General features: G+C 36.0%; 1 protein-coding gene across 1 annotated transcript in view; it reads right to left on the reverse strand.

Moving 5' to 3' along the window:
* Positions 1-22710, reverse strand: part of ALX1 (ALX homeobox 1) — a 39440-nt gene that overhangs the window by 13972 nt on the left and 2758 nt on the right. Inside the window, 1 exon segment of the mRNA XM_073624036.1 lies at positions 20719-21023. Coding sequence (XP_073480137.1) covers positions 20719-21023 — 305 coding nt within the window.

Raw genomic sequence — 22710 nt, forward strand, 5'->3', positions numbered from 1 at the left:
ATATTTCTACATTGCTTCAAAATACTGTGACATTGTGATTTAGTTTTACATGTAACAAAAATGATTTTAATAAACAGCTGGATTTATATGATGATTATACATCATAACAATACACAACATCCTGTTTACATTGATCACTTGAAGCTTGAAAACCACAACCTCTCACGGTCGAAACAATGTCAGAGCTTTTTTTAAATGATGTCACCCATAAAAGAAGGAGACTTTCATACAGAATGTTGATCCAGCATGTTGTCTTCTTCATGTATGATCACTCTGTCTACCCCACAGTCCTTCCCAATTTTCTACATGAGTAGTTTCCAGACCGCATGTTGTCGAATGGAACTAACATCAGATCTTGCTTTTGTGCCTTTTAGATTTATACTTTGACCCGTTCAACTGAAGTATCTACAGCATCTGCTTAGATCACATTCTACATCACTGCAATGAGCTTTAGCATGTCAAGGGAAAAGTTTCTTGTTTAAATTATTTCAAGATAGATCATATAAATATATGACCAGTTAGACACTAGTGGGTGATCGTTTTTTTAAAGTGCTGTTCCAAAAACCTGGGATGTACACCAACCCCACCGGTTGATTTATTACAGGTTTTTACATAGCACCAACAATTTACACAGCACTTTACATTCCCATTAGCCCCTGTCTTCAAGTAACATACAGCCCAAGGTCTATACCAACATGCATGCACACACATTCATGGGACAGTTTTGGACAGGAACCAGTTAACCTACCAGCATGTCTTTGGAGTGGGAGAGGAAACCAAAGTACCCAGAGGTAACCCATACAAGCACAGGCAAAACACTCAAACTCTGGGGGGGATAGTGTCCTGACTGGGATTCATATCGGGGACTCCAAAGCTGTAAAGCGGAAGTGCCAGCCACTAGGCCACTGTGATTTCACTACAAGTGAGAAAGTGCCACCCTAGCTATGTGAAACAGGAAGCATATAATTAAATGGAGATGCACTTTAAAAACACAGATTGGATGTTTGAACAAAGTAAAAATTAATTGGTAAACAACCTCTTAATCCTCACCAAGATGGATGAATTTAGCATTAACATTTGTAATGCAAACAAAATGCCTTATAAAGCAGTTATAAGAAAACTGGAAAATAAGACATTTTATTTAACCACTTAAGGACCAGCTGCCGTCATACTGCAGCAGGATGGCTCTCTTGCATGAAACGCTGTAGGTGTACGTGGGGGGGGGCACACATGTGGCCAGCAGCCGCGATGTCTGCCGGCCACTGTGATCGCGCAACAGAGAGCCAGAACGGGGATCTGTCAATGTAAACAAACAGATTCCCATTCTGACAGTGGAGTAGAGAGAGGTCAGCTGTTCAGAGTGATTAGGAACAGCGATCTCTCTCCTCCTCCAGTCCCATCCCCCACAGTTAGAAACACCTCCCAGGGAACACATTTAACCCCTTGATTGCCCCTAGTGTTAACCCTTTCTTTGCCAGTGACATTTACACAGTAATCAGTGCATTTTTATAGCACTGATTGCTGTATAAATGTCGATGGTTCCAAAAAAGTGTCAAAAGTGTCCGATCTGTCCATCGCAATTTCACAGTCCCGCTAAAAATTGCAGATCGCCGCCATTACTAGTAAAAAAAATAAAAATAAATAAAAATGCCATAAATCTATCCCCTATTTCGTAGACGCTATAATTTTTTTGCAAACCAATCAATATACGCTTATTGTGATTTGTTTTACCAAAAATATATATAGAAGAATACATATTGGCCTAAACTGATGAAGACATTTTTTTTTTTGGGGGGGGGGATATTTATTAAAACAAAAAGTAAAAAATATATATATTTTTTTTTTTTTCTAAATTGACACTCTTTTTTTGTTTATAGTGCAAAAAATTAAAACCGCAGAGGTGATCAAATACCACCAACAGAAAGCTCTCTTTGTGGGAAAAAAGGATATAAATTTTGTTTGGGTACAATGTTGCATGACCACGCAATTGTGTCAGTTAAAGCGACGCAGTGCCGTATCGCAAAATATGATCTGGTCATTAAGGGGGCAAATCCTTCCAGTCCTTAAGTGTTTAAGCAACATTTTTATTTTACTTTTTACTTATGGACAAATCTTTTGTCTATGGTTTCCCTAAAATAATGCAATTTTGGAACGCACACTATTTGTGCCATAAGTTCTCTCTACAAACCAGCAATAAATCTATAAGGTCAGGAAGCAATTAATTAAATGGAGATGCACTTTGAATACAGTAAAAAATTATTGGTAAACAACCCTTTAATCCTCACCAATATGGATGAATTCAGCATTAAAATTTGAAGTGCAAACAAAATGCCCTAAAAAGCAGTTATAGTTAGCAGTTAGCAGTTAAAGCAGTTAATGCCCTAAAAAGCAGTTATGGAAAATTAAACTTTTATGTAAGCTACATTTTGATTTTACTTCGAATTATCTATGATCATTTCAATGTCATGTTAAATTTGAAACGGATTTTCAGATATTTCCTTTGTGCCAACCGTACGTGGTCTTACCAAAGTAAGTATTATTGCATTTTGGTTAATCCACCCTTTCAGTGCCAATATAAATGCAGAAGAGCTTTAGTTTTAAGAAGCATAATGCAATCACCGCCTTAATAAAATTTACTTAAAGAACAGCATCAACTTTGGCCTGGAAAACAAGATTTTGTTTCAAACTCATATGAGCAATCAGGGGTAAATTCTGCAATTATACAAGCAGTTTATACATGCAGTTGTTTTGAATCAACACAGATTCACTGGGAAGGGTAAAGATCACATAGAAATTAAAAAAGAAAAAAACTTTTTACAAAACGTTTTATTCTTGTGGCAGGAATGCAATATATGTAAATATAATATTAGCATATTAAACATGAAAACCATGCCTATGTACTTGTAAACTTTCTGTAAACATAAATTTATGCAAAACACGCTCTTCCTTATGGACAAATCTTTTGGCTATGGTTTCCCTAAAATAACACAATTTTGGAACGCAGACTATTTGTGCGATAAGTTCTCTTTACAAACCAGCAATAAATCTATAAGGTCAGTCGTATCAAAGAAAATAGATTGATAGCAAATGAAATTTTTATTAATAAAATGTGCTGCGTTTTTTGCACCTTGCTGTGCTACAGAAACTATGATGGTTTTTAATAATATCTTGGCAGTAAAAGTGACAGGAAACTTGAGAAGTACATTGTATAATACTGCAAGGCAAAAAGAATTTGGAAAATCTTAGATTTTTGCATTGAGTTGGGGTGAATGACAAAGCTTTTAACTAAAGGCAACAGGTAATTTTTATAGCTTACAGTTTGTTTTATAATTGATTGTTCAATTTTAAAATTTTAATAAAAATACTTTCCCTAGAAAATGTCAATTTATAGTTTATTTATGTCTTTAAAGCTCAGTAATCAATTGGCAGACTGCAGAAGAGCGAAAAGGTGTTTCTAGATGACCCCCCAGGACTTTTACGTTTGGTATGAGTGTCTACAGCAGTGTTTCTCAACTCCAGTCCTTAAGGTGTCCCAAAAGGTCATGTTTTCAGGCCTTCCATTATTTTGCACAGGTGATTTGATCACTTTCACTACCTTAGTAATTACCACAGCCGTTTCATCTGAGGGAAATCCTGAAAACATGACCTGTTGGGGTGCCTTGAGGACTGGAGTTGAGAAACACTGGTCTACAGCCCCATGTGCCCTGATTAAATGTGTCTGGGGTCCGAGTTAGGGCATAGCCGCACATAGAAATATATTCATTTCAGATCTAACCTTTGCTGACAGCTGACATGTTTACAGTACGTTCATTTCTTCTATCAATGTCACCTATAAGTGTTTGAAGCAGAACTCTGAACAAATATTACAACACTCTTATATGTTCATTTAAAACATAGTTAAACAGATTTTATTAAATCAGATAAATTAACGAATTGAAATTGTATAAAAAAAAAGAAAAAGAAAAACAGAAAACACATTTTACATTTTGGCTTCTATAACTGCCTAAAATCTGTAAATTTCCAATACAGTAGAATTCAGACTGGGAGGCTAATCACTGAATTACTGTACAAATACCTGAAATGTAGATAGTTCAAGAGTGTGCACTGTTTGTCATTTTAACTGTTCACGTCTCTTTAAAACTCACACTCAAAATATAACATGTAGATAAACTCTTTGTACTCCTTATATAGGGTTATGTAGTAACATTTTCCTATTTTTTCAAATGCTTTTATTTTTCGCCAAACAATGAATAAGTATGAACCTGAGTATATTAATAAACTGTTCTAAAAACGCCCTTTTACAAGTGACTGTTAATATCCAGTTGTAATAGGGATAATACGGGATGTGTACTGAGTTACTTGTGCACTATCCAATGTCCAAAGCAAGTATGATAAATTGAAAAACTATTAATGTTTATTACCCTAACTGGATGTTTGAAGTAAACATAGCTTCTCAAAATTTAATGATAACAGTATAATAATAGTAATATATCTCCCTTTAGTTACTTGCTCTCTGTGTTTACATACACTATCAAATTTTCATCCATCATTTTTTTAACTCTATTTGCAATGTTAATATTTTAGCACTATTTTTCCTACAGACACATGAGGGTTTCATATCTTATCCTTACTGGGTGCATTGAATTATCTGCATTCCTTAAAATTAACCCAATAGGGATTAGTCATTTACAAAAGGAATAAACTAACATTCAAACCCCTGGTCTGTATTTGAAGGGAGAGATAGAGTAATTTAAGTTGCAAACCCACAGAGTATTAAAAGCAAACGCTCGGGTTCACTGGCAAATGTTTAGAAAATTGCCTGTATAAAAGTTAGATTGAACAAATCTAATAATAGATAAACTAATGCAAAGAAGTGGGAGTTGAAGTTGCAGCATTATATGATGTGGATAAGAGTGAGCAACACAAAAACAAAATTTAAATTTAAAGCTAAAATATATAAAAAATGCTGACTATTTATAAATAGGTGAATTCAGACACATTTGCCGGCTTGGATTTGTTTATTCCCTCTAAAATATTGCTGGATTTATTAAATTTACCAGCCTGTGATACTGTTGCATTTGTCTTCTGCAACACCAGCCTGTACATTTATGGGAAATCCTTAGCTGGTGGTGAATAAGTGTGAGTAGTAATAAGTTTGAGGTGTCTAATATGGAGTCCTACTTAGTACAGCGCAGAAGATTTTCAAGTGCCTTTCAGCTTTTTATAAATACAATGCATATTACTGAGCCCAACAGTTAATATAAAAACAAAAAACTCTCTGAAATAGATTAGTGTTTCTGCTAATGTATAGTAAAATTTGAGTTACTGCTACATTCAGCCCTTTGGTGTCTTTCATTTTAAAATGAGGTACCTTTGCAGAAAGCTGCAGATTGGTTTCCTGGACCTCAAGCATTTCACACTGGTCTGTGACTGGACACAAAAGAGAATGATTCACCAATGGCATGTGCCGTTGTGTTACACTGTAAAGATACAGATTCTGAACATATGTTCCTTTTCTAAGGCCTTCTCTATATTCAGCCACTGTAGTCTAATGGTGCATTAAATAAACAATGAGTAGGACAACTGTTCGATTTTATTTAGTGACATAATTTACATTTTTTGTGGTTACATCAGCTTTTAAAAAAAAATATGTTTATAACACTTGCATTTTTAAGGCGTGATTGCTGGAGATGTACACATCAGGAAGTTGGAGATATACTTTATGCTGAAGGCCATATGTATATAAATTACTGAAATTTAGTTTTCATGGCCTTTCACCCTTATTCCACAACAGAGAACAATTTGCCCCATATGTGTGATTTATATAAACGTACATTTTCCATTCTTAAAAGACCAGATGATACTGGTCTTATTGTTTAGGATGTTGCATAAATACATTTTTTCTCATATTTTTAAAAATATAAACCTTTGCGGTGTTTTCTCTTTGTTTGTGATTTGCAGACATTAAAGGTAGCATTATGTGTTATTTTAAAAATGAAAACATTATATTAGTTTTACTTTCATATGGTTACAGTAGCAACAACTGAGTATATCTCCATTAATGTTATTCTAATTCCTTCTCGTTTAGGACAGAATAAGATAGCTACATGTGTGTCACAGAATTTAATTCCTTCTGAGATTCAGCAACAACTTTAATGTAGCTATTTTCCTGTGAATTCTGAGGAAGTGAGCACTGCGGTGGCTGGCTGCAGTCACTATGTGGCTATTCAGGTGTCAACCACTGAGGGGAAAGGTAGGCAGTCTCATGTGACACACACCACAAACCTCCTTAAAAAAACACACTCAACAAACTCTACTACTTCTCAGCACTTTGCAGTTACCAAAAAGAAAGAAAGACATTTTGTTGTTTCTCCAAGCACACAGATTAAGAGAATGTATTTTTGCACTGCTCCACAGAACAGCTGCATATCTAAAGTTAAAGAGGATCTTCAGTCCCCCCGCCTTCCCCCAGAAAAAAAATTAAAATACAAATACTGAAGCTGCTGACTTTTAATAAAAGGACACTTACCTGTCCAGGGATTCAGCACCGTCCCCACCCAGGCTGGGCCTGCCAGCATGTTTAAATTGGGAAGCCAACTGTGACTCCTTGCAGCTTCACAGATGGCTTCACAATGCGCATCTGTGAGCCGCACTTCAATTTATGAATGGTCCCGCGGCCTCCTGGAACCTGTGATGTGTCCCAGAAGGCTGCAGGCAAAGAGAGCAGGGCCGAATTTCCTTTCGGATTCCCCCCAAAAAAAATAAATATGCCCAAAAATGTGAAAAGAGGGGGGAGAAGGCAGAAACATGGAACTTTCCCATTTGGGTGAAGTTCCACTTTAAGGCATTGACTTATTGAGGCTAAAGGAGTTGACAATGTCCCCTAAGAAAAGAGTATAAACTTACTTCAGTTATCCAATCAGTGTAGATGAAACAAATACAGAGGAAATAGATTTTTACATGATTCTACAATTAAAGTGCTTCTAATGGCTTGACATTTTTTACCTTAATGCATTCTCTGCATTAAGGTAAAAAACTTCTCATTACTTCTAACACCTCCTCACCCCCCATTATACTTACCTGAGCCCAATCTCAGTCCAACGCAGTGCCCATCTGCAGCAGTTCTCTCTCTGCTCACAGACACAGCAGCAGGAGCTGTGATTCACACACAGCCTGACTTGGGAACGAGTCCACATATGTGCCACCATAGGAAGCGACTTTCTATGGTGGTGTATTGAGAAGAGGAGGAGCCCAGAGCGCCGGGGGGTGGACTCGAAATTTTTATAATTGACAATCTTGATTACTTTAGTAATTCAGAATCAAACTCTATATAAAACAACACCTTGGAAAGAGAGAGGTCTTATTTAAAAAATAAATGCAATGATTGAATTACTTAGTAAAATACTTTTCTGCTTTGTGTTGCATTATTGAGTATAATGCTAACTTGTGTTAATATCTGTGTTGCAGTGTCATTCATCTTGCAAGACCCCCCCCCCCCTCCCCCAACTCACATGTAAAGTAAAAAAAACACACACACCTATTTTATAGCGCACTGCAGTGTACAAATGTAAAGGCAAAATGATATTCACTTTGCAAGGAAACTTTTCCTATATATTAGTGAATTCAATTTACAACAATAACCCAGTTATGTGCAAGGGAAATAAAACAGTATTTTTGCTTGTATATAATTGGATAATGGAAGTCAACAGAGCTCATTCACTATGCTAAGGGGGAATTCCCTTGTAAAGCTGGGCTGCTCTAACTGCATGTGACTAAAGTCATTCAAAAGTGTGAATCAGTTGCAATACACTGTAAAAGAACACGCAACTGCAGTAACCAATAGAAACCAACTGGATTTCAGTATACTCGGTTGATCTCAATTAAGAAATTTTAACTGATTGGTTGTTATGGGTTAATGCACATCGTTCTTTTATTGTTTTACAAAAAAAAGGCCTGATTTTGTAATATTTTCTGTGCAGTTTCTATGATTCAGTCATATTAGCAGAGCCTATCATGTGTTTCGTGGTATAACACAATTTCAAATGCCTACTTGACATGGCTCAAGCTGTCATAACCTGCATCACACTAAGCAAATAGGAACCAGATTTCTTACATTTAAAAATCTGTTTTATTAGTATGATGTATTTACTTGTTGCAACTATTAATCTAGAAGCATTGCTGTTTAAAGAGTTTGTAGAAAATAACTCAATTAAGTTCAAAGCCTTAACTGCGAACTCTAATGAAAAATTCTCCCCTTAAGGTACACATTGCACAGTGTGGTAAAGTGTAATTTCATGTGTGCCATTTTCAGCCTCAGCTCTCATAGCTGCGCTGCACAATCGTTCCCAGTGGAGAGAAGGCCGCTTAACAAAATCCTACCTTCAAACAGGTTCATAAACAGATTTACTGCTACCAAGAGACAATAAATATGGCACTGGTGAAATATATGCCTAGGAATAAAAGAAAGGAAAATATCGGCTTGGTAAATGTATTCATCATGTCTGTGGGTGGAAAAAATATTTCCTGCGCTCTCCCCAGGGGACAGCAAGAACATGCTAGGAGAATTTAGTAATGAGACTCTTTCACTGGGGGGAAGAAAGTACCTTGACAATCTCCTTTAAATGGGTGCCAATTACCACACTGATGTGAAGCAGGAAAAGCAACCAGTGAGATAAATTAGCTTCAGGTTTAGTTTCTGTGCATGCAGCAGAGGGTACAATTAAATGTAATGATATAGGGTACAAGACAAAGTCATTTGTGAATGCAGCTCAGCCTGCTACAGGTACTGGAAGTGGCTTTAATAGAGATGACCAGACTTTTATAAAAACTGCTACCAAGTGCAAACCGTCTGATTTAAACCTGGTGACTGCTCTAAGACTAAACTTCAGTGAACAAAACAGATATGTTCAATTCTACATCCACATGTCTAGAGGTTGCTAATGCTACTTTTCTTTTAAGCCACGTGCCCATGCAACAGAAAGCAACTAGTGGTTATTCGTATCAAAGCACAAAGTTATCTGCAGAGGAAAAAGAAGTAAAAGAGCAGCAAATGTAATGAGAATATTCCTGCGCTACCCAATTGGAAAAAGAAAAGAGAACAAGAACTGAGAAAAATAGTAAAAACAGTAAAAACGCACGTATGCGACTGGACAGCTGCATGCACCGAAGCAAGGGTCAGACATAAGCCCAAAATCAAACTGAGGTATAGGGGGGGAGGTGCTGCGCTAACCAGAAGAAAGCTGTAAATCTCTGTCTGTGGTCAATTTATGACATAAAATCGCATAATAAATCGCATAAATAAGTGTTAGCACTTTAGTTGAATGTTCTTTAGTGCCAACACTTATTTATGCGATTTATTATGCGATTTTATGTCATAAATTGACCACAGACAGAGATTTACAAAAGAGCAGCAAAATGCAGTAACCCAAAGCAAGCAAACAGAATTGAAGGTCACTATAGCAAAAAAAAAATATTCTGATATCTGTATATATTTCTATATTAATATATTTATTTATATATAAATATATCTATATATTTGTTTAATTATATATATATCTTTTTCCTATGCCATTTGTTATATTTCTCTCCACATTCATGTGCATGCCAGGCTGTTCAGCAAAAGTGGTAGTCACAGGGGTTGGGTAAAACATTTAACTCTAACAGGGAGATAGCTTTTATTCAAATGAGTTGAACCATTTTGCCAAAAGAAAAAACTGTTAAAAACAGCTGGAGTTAGGCCCTAAATTGTTTATCTCTTACTTAAAGTGTATTTAAAGTGTACGTGTCCATCTAAGCCTACCCTGCCCCACAACACGAAAAATAATGCTCCTACTGAAAGAATAAAAAGGTAATAAAGTTATGTTAGGCAGAGGACTAAAAAAAACTTAAATGTAATTTTTTATTGTGCCCATAGCTCCACCTGAATTTTTCACTAAACTGTTTTCAGCAAACCAGAGATGAGGAGCAATGGGTCACTGCACTATAAACACATAGTTGTTGCATAAATAGCCATACACATTTCAAATTTTATCAGATTTCTGCTGAATTGGCCAAAAATTGAGCCATGGGTGGCCCTGTTGGTACCACCTACCTTGACAAACTTGGATTGAACATTCGATGGAAAATTGTCAAAGGAACAGTCACTGCATCCAATCACATGTGGTGACTGTTTGGCTATTCAAACAGCTGCAGACGCTATAGCTGTCTAAATATGGAAGTCAACAGGGAGGATTCTACCAAAGATGAATCTACTAGATTTTTTTCATTAGGCTCATGGGCTGAACTAGAGAAATCTATGTGTGTACGGCTCGCCTTTGGAAGGTTAAAAACATTTTGTACACCAAATTTTTACTTTACCACCTTATAACAAATATGACTATGGGGGTGTGGAAATATCTAATTTGTTCTACAGACAGTCACAGCCATTAAGTCATTTAAAACGTGTCAATATGTACCTCTGCATAGAAAATATATAATTATATTTCCTGGACTTTTACTGCTAAGCTGGCCATACTTTCAGTCAATGTCATTCACTTTATATCCATTGGATATTGCATCACATATAATTGAAAGTAATCACCAGAATCTAAGCAATGTACCACCCATGAGTTTGATCAACCACCAGAAGTCAGTTTATTGTTTACTTTAGTCTGGGCAATAATTGAACAGCTTCAATACACTTTATTACTGAATTAAACTGAAAAATGGAATAAAACATTGCGATTTCATTGAAAGTAAAAATACTCTTTTTGCCAGGTGCAAGGCAATTTAAACAAATCTCATTGCAGTCAATGAGCACTACCACGCTACATCTTTGATTGATTTATGATTTCAACAAAAATAGAAACAACATTTTGATTGCTCTATCACGATGCTGCACGTATGGCCAGCTTACCAGAATCAGAGGCATACATTTTAAAACGTATTTAGAGCCAACTACGCACACAAGTGATATTAAAGTTTTATATGCAGTAGTTGCTGACAAACAAAATCACATGTTTACTTGATATTTCTCTTAAGTATCTCAATAGTGAGATATGCCTACCAGAGTTTCCAGCTCTACCCAACAGCCTTGATAATTATAAAGTTATATAATGGTGTGAATTCCCATAAGAAACAATTGAGTGCTGTCTGTGATATTTCTTTTATTTGTACTAACATACAGTTTTTCAGAACAAGCTTTCGGGGTGTACTTCCTTCTCCAAGGTCCAAGCAATAGTAATTAGAGTACACCCCGAAAGCTTGTCCTGAAAAAATTGTATGTTCGTGCAAATAAAAAAGTATCACGGACAGTACTCAATTGTTTCTGTCACAGGTGCACCAATACGGCTACAATCACTTCAAAGCAATTTCCATAACAAATTTAACAAACATCTAGAGAGCTGGAGCAACACCTCTCTCATGGCTTTGAGGAGGTGAAGACATTAACCAGTGGGTTCAAAGAGTGCAGCGTGAACAGAAAACCATATTCAAAAATGCAACAGGACATGTATTCATAACCCGGAAAAAGTAAGGCGTTAAGGCCACTGAGGACCTCTTCCTCATACAGTAGTGGTCTTCGGTGGCCTCAAAATGTTGCTTTTCATGGGTGACAAATACATGTCCTGTTTGCATTTTTGATAACAGTGTGCTGGTGATGTTGCATTCTTTGGACTTTTACAGTGACTCTGATCATCCGTCTGGTCACCATAGCACACATTGTATGGGTGGTTCAGTAAGGAGTGCGCTAGATTCTCTGCACTTATAAACTAGTGAGGTTTCCCATTCAACCCTTCAGCAACAACAACCCAAAACTGAAACCAGTCATTCATAAATAAAGGAGAACAAATACTAATGTTGCCCGATGCTTATGAAGGGCACACTATACCCATCACTCATCAAAGTGCCTTTCATCGGAGCTGTCTTCTGCAGCACAAAAAACATTTAGACCATTTTTAGTAATCTTCTCCCTGGAATGTTCAGATATGTAGATTCATGTAAAAGCATCTCCAGCTGCAGCGGAACTACAAGTACCAGCATGTCCTTTCACTGATAGCACCTTTGGTTGCCCTGCTTTTGTCTATACATAAATGTAAGCAGTGTATTCCCTGACAGTATTTTATCCCAGTTTAACAAAGACATTCCTTTGAGATGACTGAACAATTCCAGAATCTATAATATGAAAACACACTACATCATCAATCTATTGCATCTAAAAATACATTCCACATGTGGGATTCTCTGCTGAGACTACATAGAAAGCCAGTTCAAGCCCTACAGCTTTGTACTGGAAGACTTCTGTGCTGGTCCTGCTGCAGCCTTTCAAACTGCACAATACAATAAAGAGAACATAAAACAGTACCCTGTGTAGTGTGCACTGGACAGGCAAAACCAAGCCAGCACCACACTCTGACGTTAATTTAAATGGCTTTCCTCTATGAGTACGTCAGTTAAACACACATCATTTCTTCTTAAAGAAACAAAAACTGCAACACCTAACAATAAAGCGATGATTTAAAGGACCACAAACACCTTTTATATTCTGATCATATGAATAATGATGGGATTCTGTATAATAATTTATTTTCTTAACCACTTGCTGACCAGCTCACGCAGATATACTGCGGCAGATTGGCAGCACTGAGCAAATTGCCATACTTGTACGGCAGCTCACGCAGGCACAGTTGCGGGCAGGCATGCACCGCAGCCAGCATGCTCCCGCACTCGATGTCCGCCAGCAACCCGCGATCGCCTAGTACAGAGGTAGAATGGGGATCTGCCATTGTAAACAAGGCGGATCCCTGTTCTGACAGGGGACATGTCAGAGATCTTCTGTTCCCAGTGATTGGGAACGGTGATCTTTGTCCCAGTGAGCCTATCCCCCCTACAGTTAGAACACACCCAGGGAACACATTTAACCCCTTGGTCGCCCCCTAGTGTTAACCCCTTCCCTGCCAGTGTCATTTTTTACATTGATCGGTGCATTTTTCTAGCACTGATCAATGTAATAATGTCACTGGTCTCCAAAAAATGTAATTTGGGGTCAGATTTGTCCACCACAATGTCGCAGTCCCACTATAAATTGCAGATCACCGACATTAATAGTAAAAACAATAAAAAATAAATAAAAGTCCCTAAAGCTATCCCATAGTTTGTAGACACGATAACTTTCGCACAAACGAATCAATATATGCCTATTGCGATTTTTTTACCAAAAATATGTAGAAGAATATATATATCGGCCTAAACTGATGAATAAATGTGTTTTTTAGATATTTTTTTTTTTGGATATGTATTAAAGCAAAAAGTTTGAAAAACATTTTTCAAAATTGTCACTCTTTGTTTGTTTATAGCGCAAAAAATAAAAACCGCAGAGGTGATCAAATACCACCAAAAGAAAGCTCTATTTGTGGGGAAAAAAATTGTTTTGGTACAGCATTACATGACTGCGCAATTGTCAGTTAAAGAGATGCAGTGCTGTATCACAAAAAATGGCAAATCCTTCCGGGGCTGAAGTAGTTAAGCAGCTCATAGATGAGTCCGTTTTTTCGTTCAACCAGCGGACCAGATTCCCCCATTCACACATTCAAGGTGGATATGGGAATCCACCCTGCTTAATTTTTGTATTCTGACAGCGGGGAGACTTCCATCAGAATACATTGATCAGCATTGCAGGCTATAGCCGGTGGCACTGATGGAGCGGGGGAAATCCTGCTAAACCAGATATATTTTGGTTCCTGTATTGCTGGCTTTATTTCACATGCTTTTGTTTATATGTAACCTACATTTACATATTTACGTAAACAAAGCTGACCAGGATAAGTGACAATGACAGCGGTGGGGACAAACTAATGCTGCCAGGGGAGCTCTAGCAGTTCCAGCTACGATTAATTAAGATATAAACCATGAGGATAAAAGTTGGCCAGTATAAGCACCTCCTACCACCCCAGGAAATTATAAATTGACTTGTATATAAATGTGAAGAAAAATTATAAACAATCAGGTGTGAAATAAAACATTTGAATTCATATGCGCAAACTGTTGGTGCAATATAAATCCTGTATAATAATAATAATAATAATAATATACGGAATGCTTTTATTACATATTCTACCTTACACAGTCATTGGAATAATTTTAAATATTATAAAAATAACATTATTAAATATTAATAATTATAAATATTCTTCACAATAGTGGTACTCTAAGGGGATATGTTGTTTTTTTTCCCTTAGTCCAGCAAACAAATTAGAAAAATAAGCTGGGCCAGCATATCCACATTTATATGAAGACCAAGCTGTCCAGCAAATGTGACAGTAATAAACTACAGTATAACACTAACAGGGGTTCTTCCACAGCTGCAGCAAAAGTATTTCTGTTTTTTTAATATTAAATAAAAGGTGACCACTGGCCATGTTATAGCTTGTTCCAACCCCTGGCAATGTCATTTGGATGGACATTCTAGTTTGCATGAACATGTAGCGAAAAAAATATATAAATAATGTGAAATTAAAAAAAAAAAAGTACTGAACACTAATTATTACTATTATTATACAGGATTTATATAGCAGCAACAGTTTGTGCAGCACTTTACAATGTTAGGGCAGACAGTACACTTATAATACAATTCAATACAGGAGGATCAGAGGGCCCTGCTCGTTAGAGCTTACAATCTAGGATACTGAACACTAATATTACATACATTAACCGTGTAATTCATTGGAATCTACTTTGTGATAGTGCTCCTTTAAGAAAGCAAGACCTATAGGTAAGTTTGTTTTTTTCACCTTTTTCCACCCTGGGCGGAAATTTTTAGGGTCCACTTTGCTGGGCAAGCATAAAAAGGCCTACTTTTGCAAACCAACCTAGATGTTTGCTTATATATTTTTATATATTGTTGAATTGTATATTGTATACTATGTATTTGTAATTTATGTATTGTATATAGTTGATGTTTAATTGTACATTATATATTATTAAAGGATATCGGGTCTCATATAAGTAAAATCTTAGGAACTGATTTATTTAAAAGTGGTATTAACACCTGTCTGTTTTTATTGTAAATACCCAATTAAGTTAAACTTGTTTTTTTGTTTTTATTATTTTAATTCCCATGATCCTATCTGGGTAAACTGTACAGTGTGTACTGGTGAATAATTTACGAAATCAGCCCATTATTTGGCTTCAAGTTACAGGAATGTGTTACTGCAAATAGAGCTGGATTAATATACTATATATAGAGATAGACAGGAATAATTTGATTTCTAAGTAGCTGAAAAGAGGTGTGGAAATGTTAACATTAGCCTGGTCTAAAATTGAAAAATCCAGTTTTACCTTTCTATCGACACAGACACAATCTGCAGGAAGTGATACAAATGTATCACATGTAACTTTTCTAATATTGATGTTGATATAGGATTTCAGCATGTCATGTGTGAGGATTCATTTCAGTTATCCAATCACATGAAAGGAAAATCCCTGTTATTATTTCATCTGCACCTACTCTTTAGGATAATTGAAGTGAACATTCACACAATTTAGCCTCATTGTCTCTACTTGCATTACATAGTATTAATATTTTTTTTTTGTTTGATGAATTATTATTATTATTATTTTGTTAATTTACCTATTCAGTAGCACATGACATGTGACAGTGTAGATGACATGACTTAATGATATTAGGTATTATTTTAAATTTGGGGGGGGGGGGGGGGTTGTGTGTGTGTGTGTGTGTATGCGTCATAATATTTATACACAATTACAAAAATGTCACATAACTCATTAGAATTAAAAAACTGACATCTGTGCATTGCTGGTATAGAACTTTTTTATATAAATAAAAATAAAATGCTACAAACCTCTGATTTACATTTTAAAACAGACTTCTGGGCATTTTTTTTGTAAAGGATTCTATAAAAGAATACTAAAATGTCACTAAACTCTGATTTTCATATGGAGAATTAAACTAAGACTTCTGTGCAGTTCAGGTATATATGTATACTACAATCTAATATATATACATATATATATATATATATATATATATATATATATATATATATATATATATATATATTATTATTATTATTATTATTATTATTATTATACAGGAATTATATAGCACCAACAGTTTGCGCAGCGCTTTACAACATGAGGGCAGACAGTACACTTACAATACAAATCAACACAGGAGGGATCAGTGGGCCCTGCTCGTTAATATATTATGTACAATAATTAAATAGACTTCTGCGCAGTTCTGGCATAGGATTTTATATTTATGCAGTATAATAATACTAAAATGTTATCAAACCCTAATTTTCTTGTAAAGGATTAAACTTCTGTACAGTTCAGGTATAGGGCTTTCTATTTATATAGGAATACTAAAATGTCACTAAATTCTATTAAAGAGACTTGTGAGAAGTTCTGGTACAGGACTTTATATTGTTATATGAATATTACAAAGTCACAAAACTCTGATTCCCATGTGAAGGTTTATACAGACTTGTGTGAAGTTCTGGTATAGGATTTTTTGTATTTATATATGAATATTAAACTGTCACAAAACCCTGATTTTGTATGTAAATATTATAGAAGATTTCTGTACAGTTCAGCTATAGGACTTTCTATTTAAATATGAATACTTAAGATGTCACTAAGCTATATTAAATAGACTGCTGTGCATTTCTGGTATAGGACTTTCTATTTATATATGTATATTAAAACGTCACCAAACTCTGATTCCCATGTGAAGGATTAAACAGACTTGTGTGCAGTTCTGGTATAGGATTTTATATTTCTATATGAATAGTAAACTGTCACCAAAACCTTATTTTTTATCGAAAGGATTAAAGCAGACGTTTGCACAGTTCAGGTATAGGAATATATATGAATTCTAAGATGTCACTAAGCTCTATTAAATACTTATGCCCAGTTCTGGTATAGGACTTTATATATGAATAAAAATGTCACCAAACTCTGATTTCCATGCGAAGGGTGAAGACTTTTAAGACTTCTGTGCAGTTCTGGTATAGGACTTTCTATTTATATATGAATATTAAAATGTCACAAAATTCGGATTGCCATGTGAAGGATTAAAGCTGACTTCTGTACAGTTCAGACAGAGGACTTTCTATTTATATGGGAATACTAAGGTGTCACTAAACTCTATTAAATTGACTTGTGTGCAGTTCTGGTATAGGACTTTAACTAGGAATTCTAAAATGTCACTAAACTCAGATTTTTATGTACAGGATTAAAGCAGACTTGTGTGGAGTTCTGGAATTGAATTTTATACTTATATATGAATACTAACATGTCATCAAACTCTGATTTCCAAGTGAAGGATTAAACAGACCTGTGTGCAGTTCTGCTATAGGACTTTATGACTAGCGGAGTAATAAATTTCCATCGTATAGAGCTGCTCGAGTCAAACAAGCTGCTTGTCTTTAGCATTTGCCTCAGCTCTCTGTTTTATCTTTAATGGTCATTATTTTTAAGGCAAATGGGGAACGAACTCTAACCACATGTTCCACCTCATGGCCTTTAATATAAAATTAAAACCAGGAAAACGTCGTCAGTGAAATCCCCCATTACAGCCAGTTGCTGCCTATTGCAGTGATGGGAGATTAGAGAAGTGTCATGTTTATAGCTGTGTATTAATGTGGATGCCTTGTCAGCCCCAGTACTGGACCAGACTGCAACCCTGCTTCCTTCGTTTACCCTGCCACATCTATCCTCAGCACTTCTATACACCTCTAAACACTCATATACACCTCTATACACTTCTATACACCCATATACACCTCTAAACACCCATATACACCTCTATACACCCATATACACATCTATATACCTCTATACACCCATATACACCCATATACACCTCTATACACCTCTATACACCCATATACACCTCTAAACACCCATATACACATCTATACACCTCTATACACCCATATACACATCTATACACCTCGATACACCCATATACACCCATATACACCTCTATACACTCATATACACCCATATACACATCTATACACCCATATACACCCATATACACCTCTATACACTCATATACACCCATATACACCTCTATACACCTCTATACACATCTATCAACCCATATACACCTCTATACACCTCTATATACATCTATACACCCATATACACCTCTATACACCCATATACACCTCTATACACCTTTTATACACCTCTATAGACCTCTATACACCCATATACACCTCTATACACCTCTATACACCCATATACACCTCTATACACCCATATACACCTCTATACACCTCTACAAACCCATATACACTTCTATACACCTCTGTACACCCATATACACCTCTATACACCTATATACACCTCAATACACCAATGTACACCTATATACACCTCTATACACCTCTATACACCCATATACACCTCTATACACCCATTTACACCTCTATACACCCATATTCACCTCTATACAACTCTATACTCCCATATACACCTCTATACACCCATATACACCTCTGTACACACTCTAAAGACATGCTGGTTGGTTAATCAGATCCTGTCTAAATTGGCCCTAGTATATGTATGAATGTGTGTTAGGGACCTTAGGTTGTAAGCTCCTTGAGGGTAGGGACTGATATGAATGTACAATGTATATGTAAAGCACTGCGTAAAATTTACAGCGCTATATAAGTACCTAAAATAATAATAATAATAATAATATACACCTCTATACACCCATAAGCACCTCTATACACCTCTATACACCTCTATACACCCATATACACCTCTATACACCTCTATACACCTCTATACACCTCTATACATCCATATACACCTCTATACACCCATATACACCTCTATACACCTCTATACACCCATATACACCTCTATACACCCATATACACCTCTATACACAGAACACAATACTGCCTACCTACATTTCCCTTCACTGACACCTTCTGATCTGGATGGAGATCTGACTACAAACAGCACACAATCATATCCTCCATTACACCGTGCTGAGGCTAGCTTATATTGTTCACATAGATAATGCTACAGTCAGTAATAAATCGAATTAAATTGATTATTTGTGTGTGAGCATTGGTGTAGGCTCAATGCACACTTGCTTAAAAATCGTTGCTTCTACAGGAGATTTGTGTGCTGCCTGTAGAAGAAGTTCAATGTTATCCTATGTGTCTATTCACATTAGGACGATAACTGGCAGATTTTAGGCTCAGGCAGGAAAAAAAAACAAAAACCTTATGGTTTGTGTTTCTGATTGGAGCTTTCTGGCAGACAAAATGCAAAACTCTCCTAAACTTGCCTAAACTGAGAGGGTATTTTTTCTGCCAAGAGAATTGGAGTTTGTTTTCTAAAGTCCAATGTGCATCCATATGCAGCAGGCAACAAACATTTTGATTAGTATATATAGCATATGCACCATTTACCATGGGTGATAGATTCTGCTTCAGTGTATAAAGATAGCCTATTACATTATTATTATCACTATTATTATTAATATAAATGCTGTTGCTGTTATTAAGACTACTATTGTTATTATTATTAGTAGTAGTAGTAGTAATAGTAGTAGTAGTATAGTGGTAGTAGCAATAAATAATTACTGTCATGTTAATTGTGTGTAATATATGTGTTCATGAAACACACAGAAGTCAGTTATTATATTTATTAAATTCTAAACATGTAATATATATATATATATATATATACACAAATAATTGTGAGAAGATTAATTTCAATCATCCAGTCATGTACAATAATTACACAATTTATGTTGTGAAGCTTCTCAACTCCTTTATTTAATTAGCCTAATATAGAGAGAGAGATAAAGAGACAGAGAGAGAGAGAGACAGAGATTAGGCAAAAAAAAAAAGGAATTGAGAAGCTTAACACCCTAAACAAGTAGTTTCATTATGACACATGACTGGATGATTAAAACAAATCTTCTTACAATTATTTGTGTGAAGATTCCCAACTCTTTCAGTAAATCAGCCCTTATTACTATGGGCTGTACATTCTGCCTCCTTTTACTAAGAACAACCATTACATTATCACTAGCATTCTTATTATTAACGATGAGTTTTAAAACAATAATTGTAATAATAATAATAATTATCATCTTCAAAGAAGAATACGAAGATTAAGAAAAATAATATTAATAATAATAATAATAATAATAATAAAAAAGAACAAGAAGACTTGTTATTATAACTATTAGTAGTAGTAGTGTAATAGTAGTATATACTCGTAGGTTTAAATGTTTGTAGTATAAATGTTTTTGACCACCTAGATGGCAGTGTCAGAATTGACAAATTGTCATAGAATATGAGCATACAGGCAATCACTACATTCTGCTTCTCTAAAAAAATATAACACATTGACAAACTGTTTAATTAGCATCGTTATTAATATTAATGATTGTTTTGGTTATAATTATTATAGCAGCGGTATCAGTAGCAGTAATTGCTTTGTGTTAAAATAGATGCAATACATTGTGTATATTTAGGAAGCACCCAGCAGGTAATTACAGAATATATAAATGTTTATGGTATATATGCAGACTATCACTATGAGCTGTACATTCTGTTGTACAAAGCTGACCAGAGTATTATTATGAATGTTGGTGAGGAGGACAATAAAGCAAATAATAATCCTGCCCCCCCCCCCCCCCCCATACATAGGCTCCCCTGGGTGTCAGTGCCCGGCTCTCACCTGTACTCTGGCCTCGGTGAGCTCAGTCCTCAGTGCCAGCTGTTCCCTGACATAGACATCAGGGTAGTGGGTCTTCTGGAAGACTTTCTCGAGCTCCTCCAGCTGCATGCTGGTGAAGGTGGTGCGGTGCCTCCTCTTCTTACTGCTGGACACATTGCTGTCACATTTGTCGGTCAGATCCTCCAGTTCCCCCTTCTCCTGCATCCCCTTCACTGGAGACACTCGCAGGCTGCAGCAGGTATCCAGGGGTCTGCTGAGCTCAGTGTGAAGAGGCTGGCCCTCTACTTTGCTGATGCCATAGTTCACTGAGGAAGGAAAATATAGTCTGAGCTCAGTAAGAAGACTCTCACAATACAGCTAACCACAAACATCTGGGACACTATAGAAATGGGCCAGTCCTCTCTTCCCTGCACTTTTGATGGAATGTCCTTCAGGGCTGATTTGTGGAAAATTAAGAAGTTACCTGTGGTAACCAATCACATTTCATTTTTCACAGCAGGTTGGCAAATGAACTGACATTTTGGCATGGGTCCCTTTTACCTTGGATCCAATTTTTATCTGATCAGCAGGGGTGAATGATAACAAAGCTGGATCCTGCTAAATCAGAGTTCCTATTTTACTTTTTGGGGGAATTTAAAGAGCGTGTAGAAGGTAAAATCGTATATGTTTTAAACGCATTCAATTAATAAGACCTAATTTACAAAAGAAAATGGTTTGATTGAAATCCATGGGCTTTATGAAGGCAATAGGGCACACCACTGAAGACAGTATTTTACTGTGTGTAATATCATCTGTCATTGGCCAAATGCTGCAGTTTTTGTTTTATGCATTTTATTTTTTTTATTTTTTTATTTTTTATCTGTTTTGGTTTTTTTGTCCTGTTTTGTTATTGTTTTGTTTGTTGTTTTGATGGTTTTTTTTTTATTTGTTTTTTCCTGCCCTAGGGTGACAACTGTAATAAGCAGGGTTGTCATCCTAGGAAAGGGAATGTGTTAGGACTACATTAAGTCCTCCTTCTCTTCTTCTGGAACAGCTTCTTTTTTTGTCCAACTAAATAAAATGCTTTTAAGTTTAATTTTAGAGGAGACAATACTAAAAAAAATATTGTTAGAGTAAATACACTGTAAGCAGAAGGGATTCTACCTCTCTTTAATAGGACTTCCATTGACCTATTATTTTTGAAGGCAATTGCTTTTGGGCACAATGTCGCCTTTGCTTCGGGTTTGTCTGTTTAAACCCAAGCACAAAAATTGATAGTATTGCAGCTTACCTGTCCTTAGATGTGGTGGTTGCATTAGTTTTCTTTTTATCACACTTATTTTTACCTTTATTTTAACCTGGTGATCAATTCATTTCCTGCCCTAGGGTGACAACTGTAACCAGCAGGGTTGTCATCCTAGGAAAGGGAATGGGTTAGGACTACATAAGCCCTCCCGCTCTTCTTCATAACAGGGGGAGGTGTTTTGTAGTTCATGGGGATAACGGGACAGGGATGCTAACTCATAACAGTCCAGAGAGCTTCAAAAGTTAGCAGCTCACAAGATTTCTGGAACAGCTTGTTTTCTTTTTTTTTTTTTTTTGTCCAACTAAATAAAATGCTTTCAAGTTTAACTTTAGAGGAGCAAATACTATAAAATAAAAATATTCTTAGAGTTTAAATACACTGTAAGCAGAAGGGATGCTACCTCTCTTTAATAGGACTTCCATTCTACACTGTCAATGCTTTAACAATACCTCCCCTATTGTGGGCCACATAATAAAGCCAGCATATTGTGTGCTGTGTGTGCAGACAGAGGTGCCTGTTGATGTGCTTCAGGAGGATATGAAACAATAACAAGGCACTAAAGGCAGGCAGTCATGGTTCTGAACTGTTATGTCAGGTCACAGGATAACTGATCCAGCATGTTACAGAACATGAAAGATCTCTCTTTAGCCTGAGAGAAAATAATCAGCGGTAGAGCTGCCACATACATCAATGAAAGGCAACTTGGG

This window comes from Aquarana catesbeiana, linkage group LG03 (assembly GCF_042186555.1).
Source record: "Aquarana catesbeiana isolate 2022-GZ linkage group LG03, ASM4218655v1, whole genome shotgun sequence".
NCBI lineage: Eukaryota > Metazoa > Chordata > Amphibia > Anura > Ranidae > Aquarana > Aquarana catesbeiana.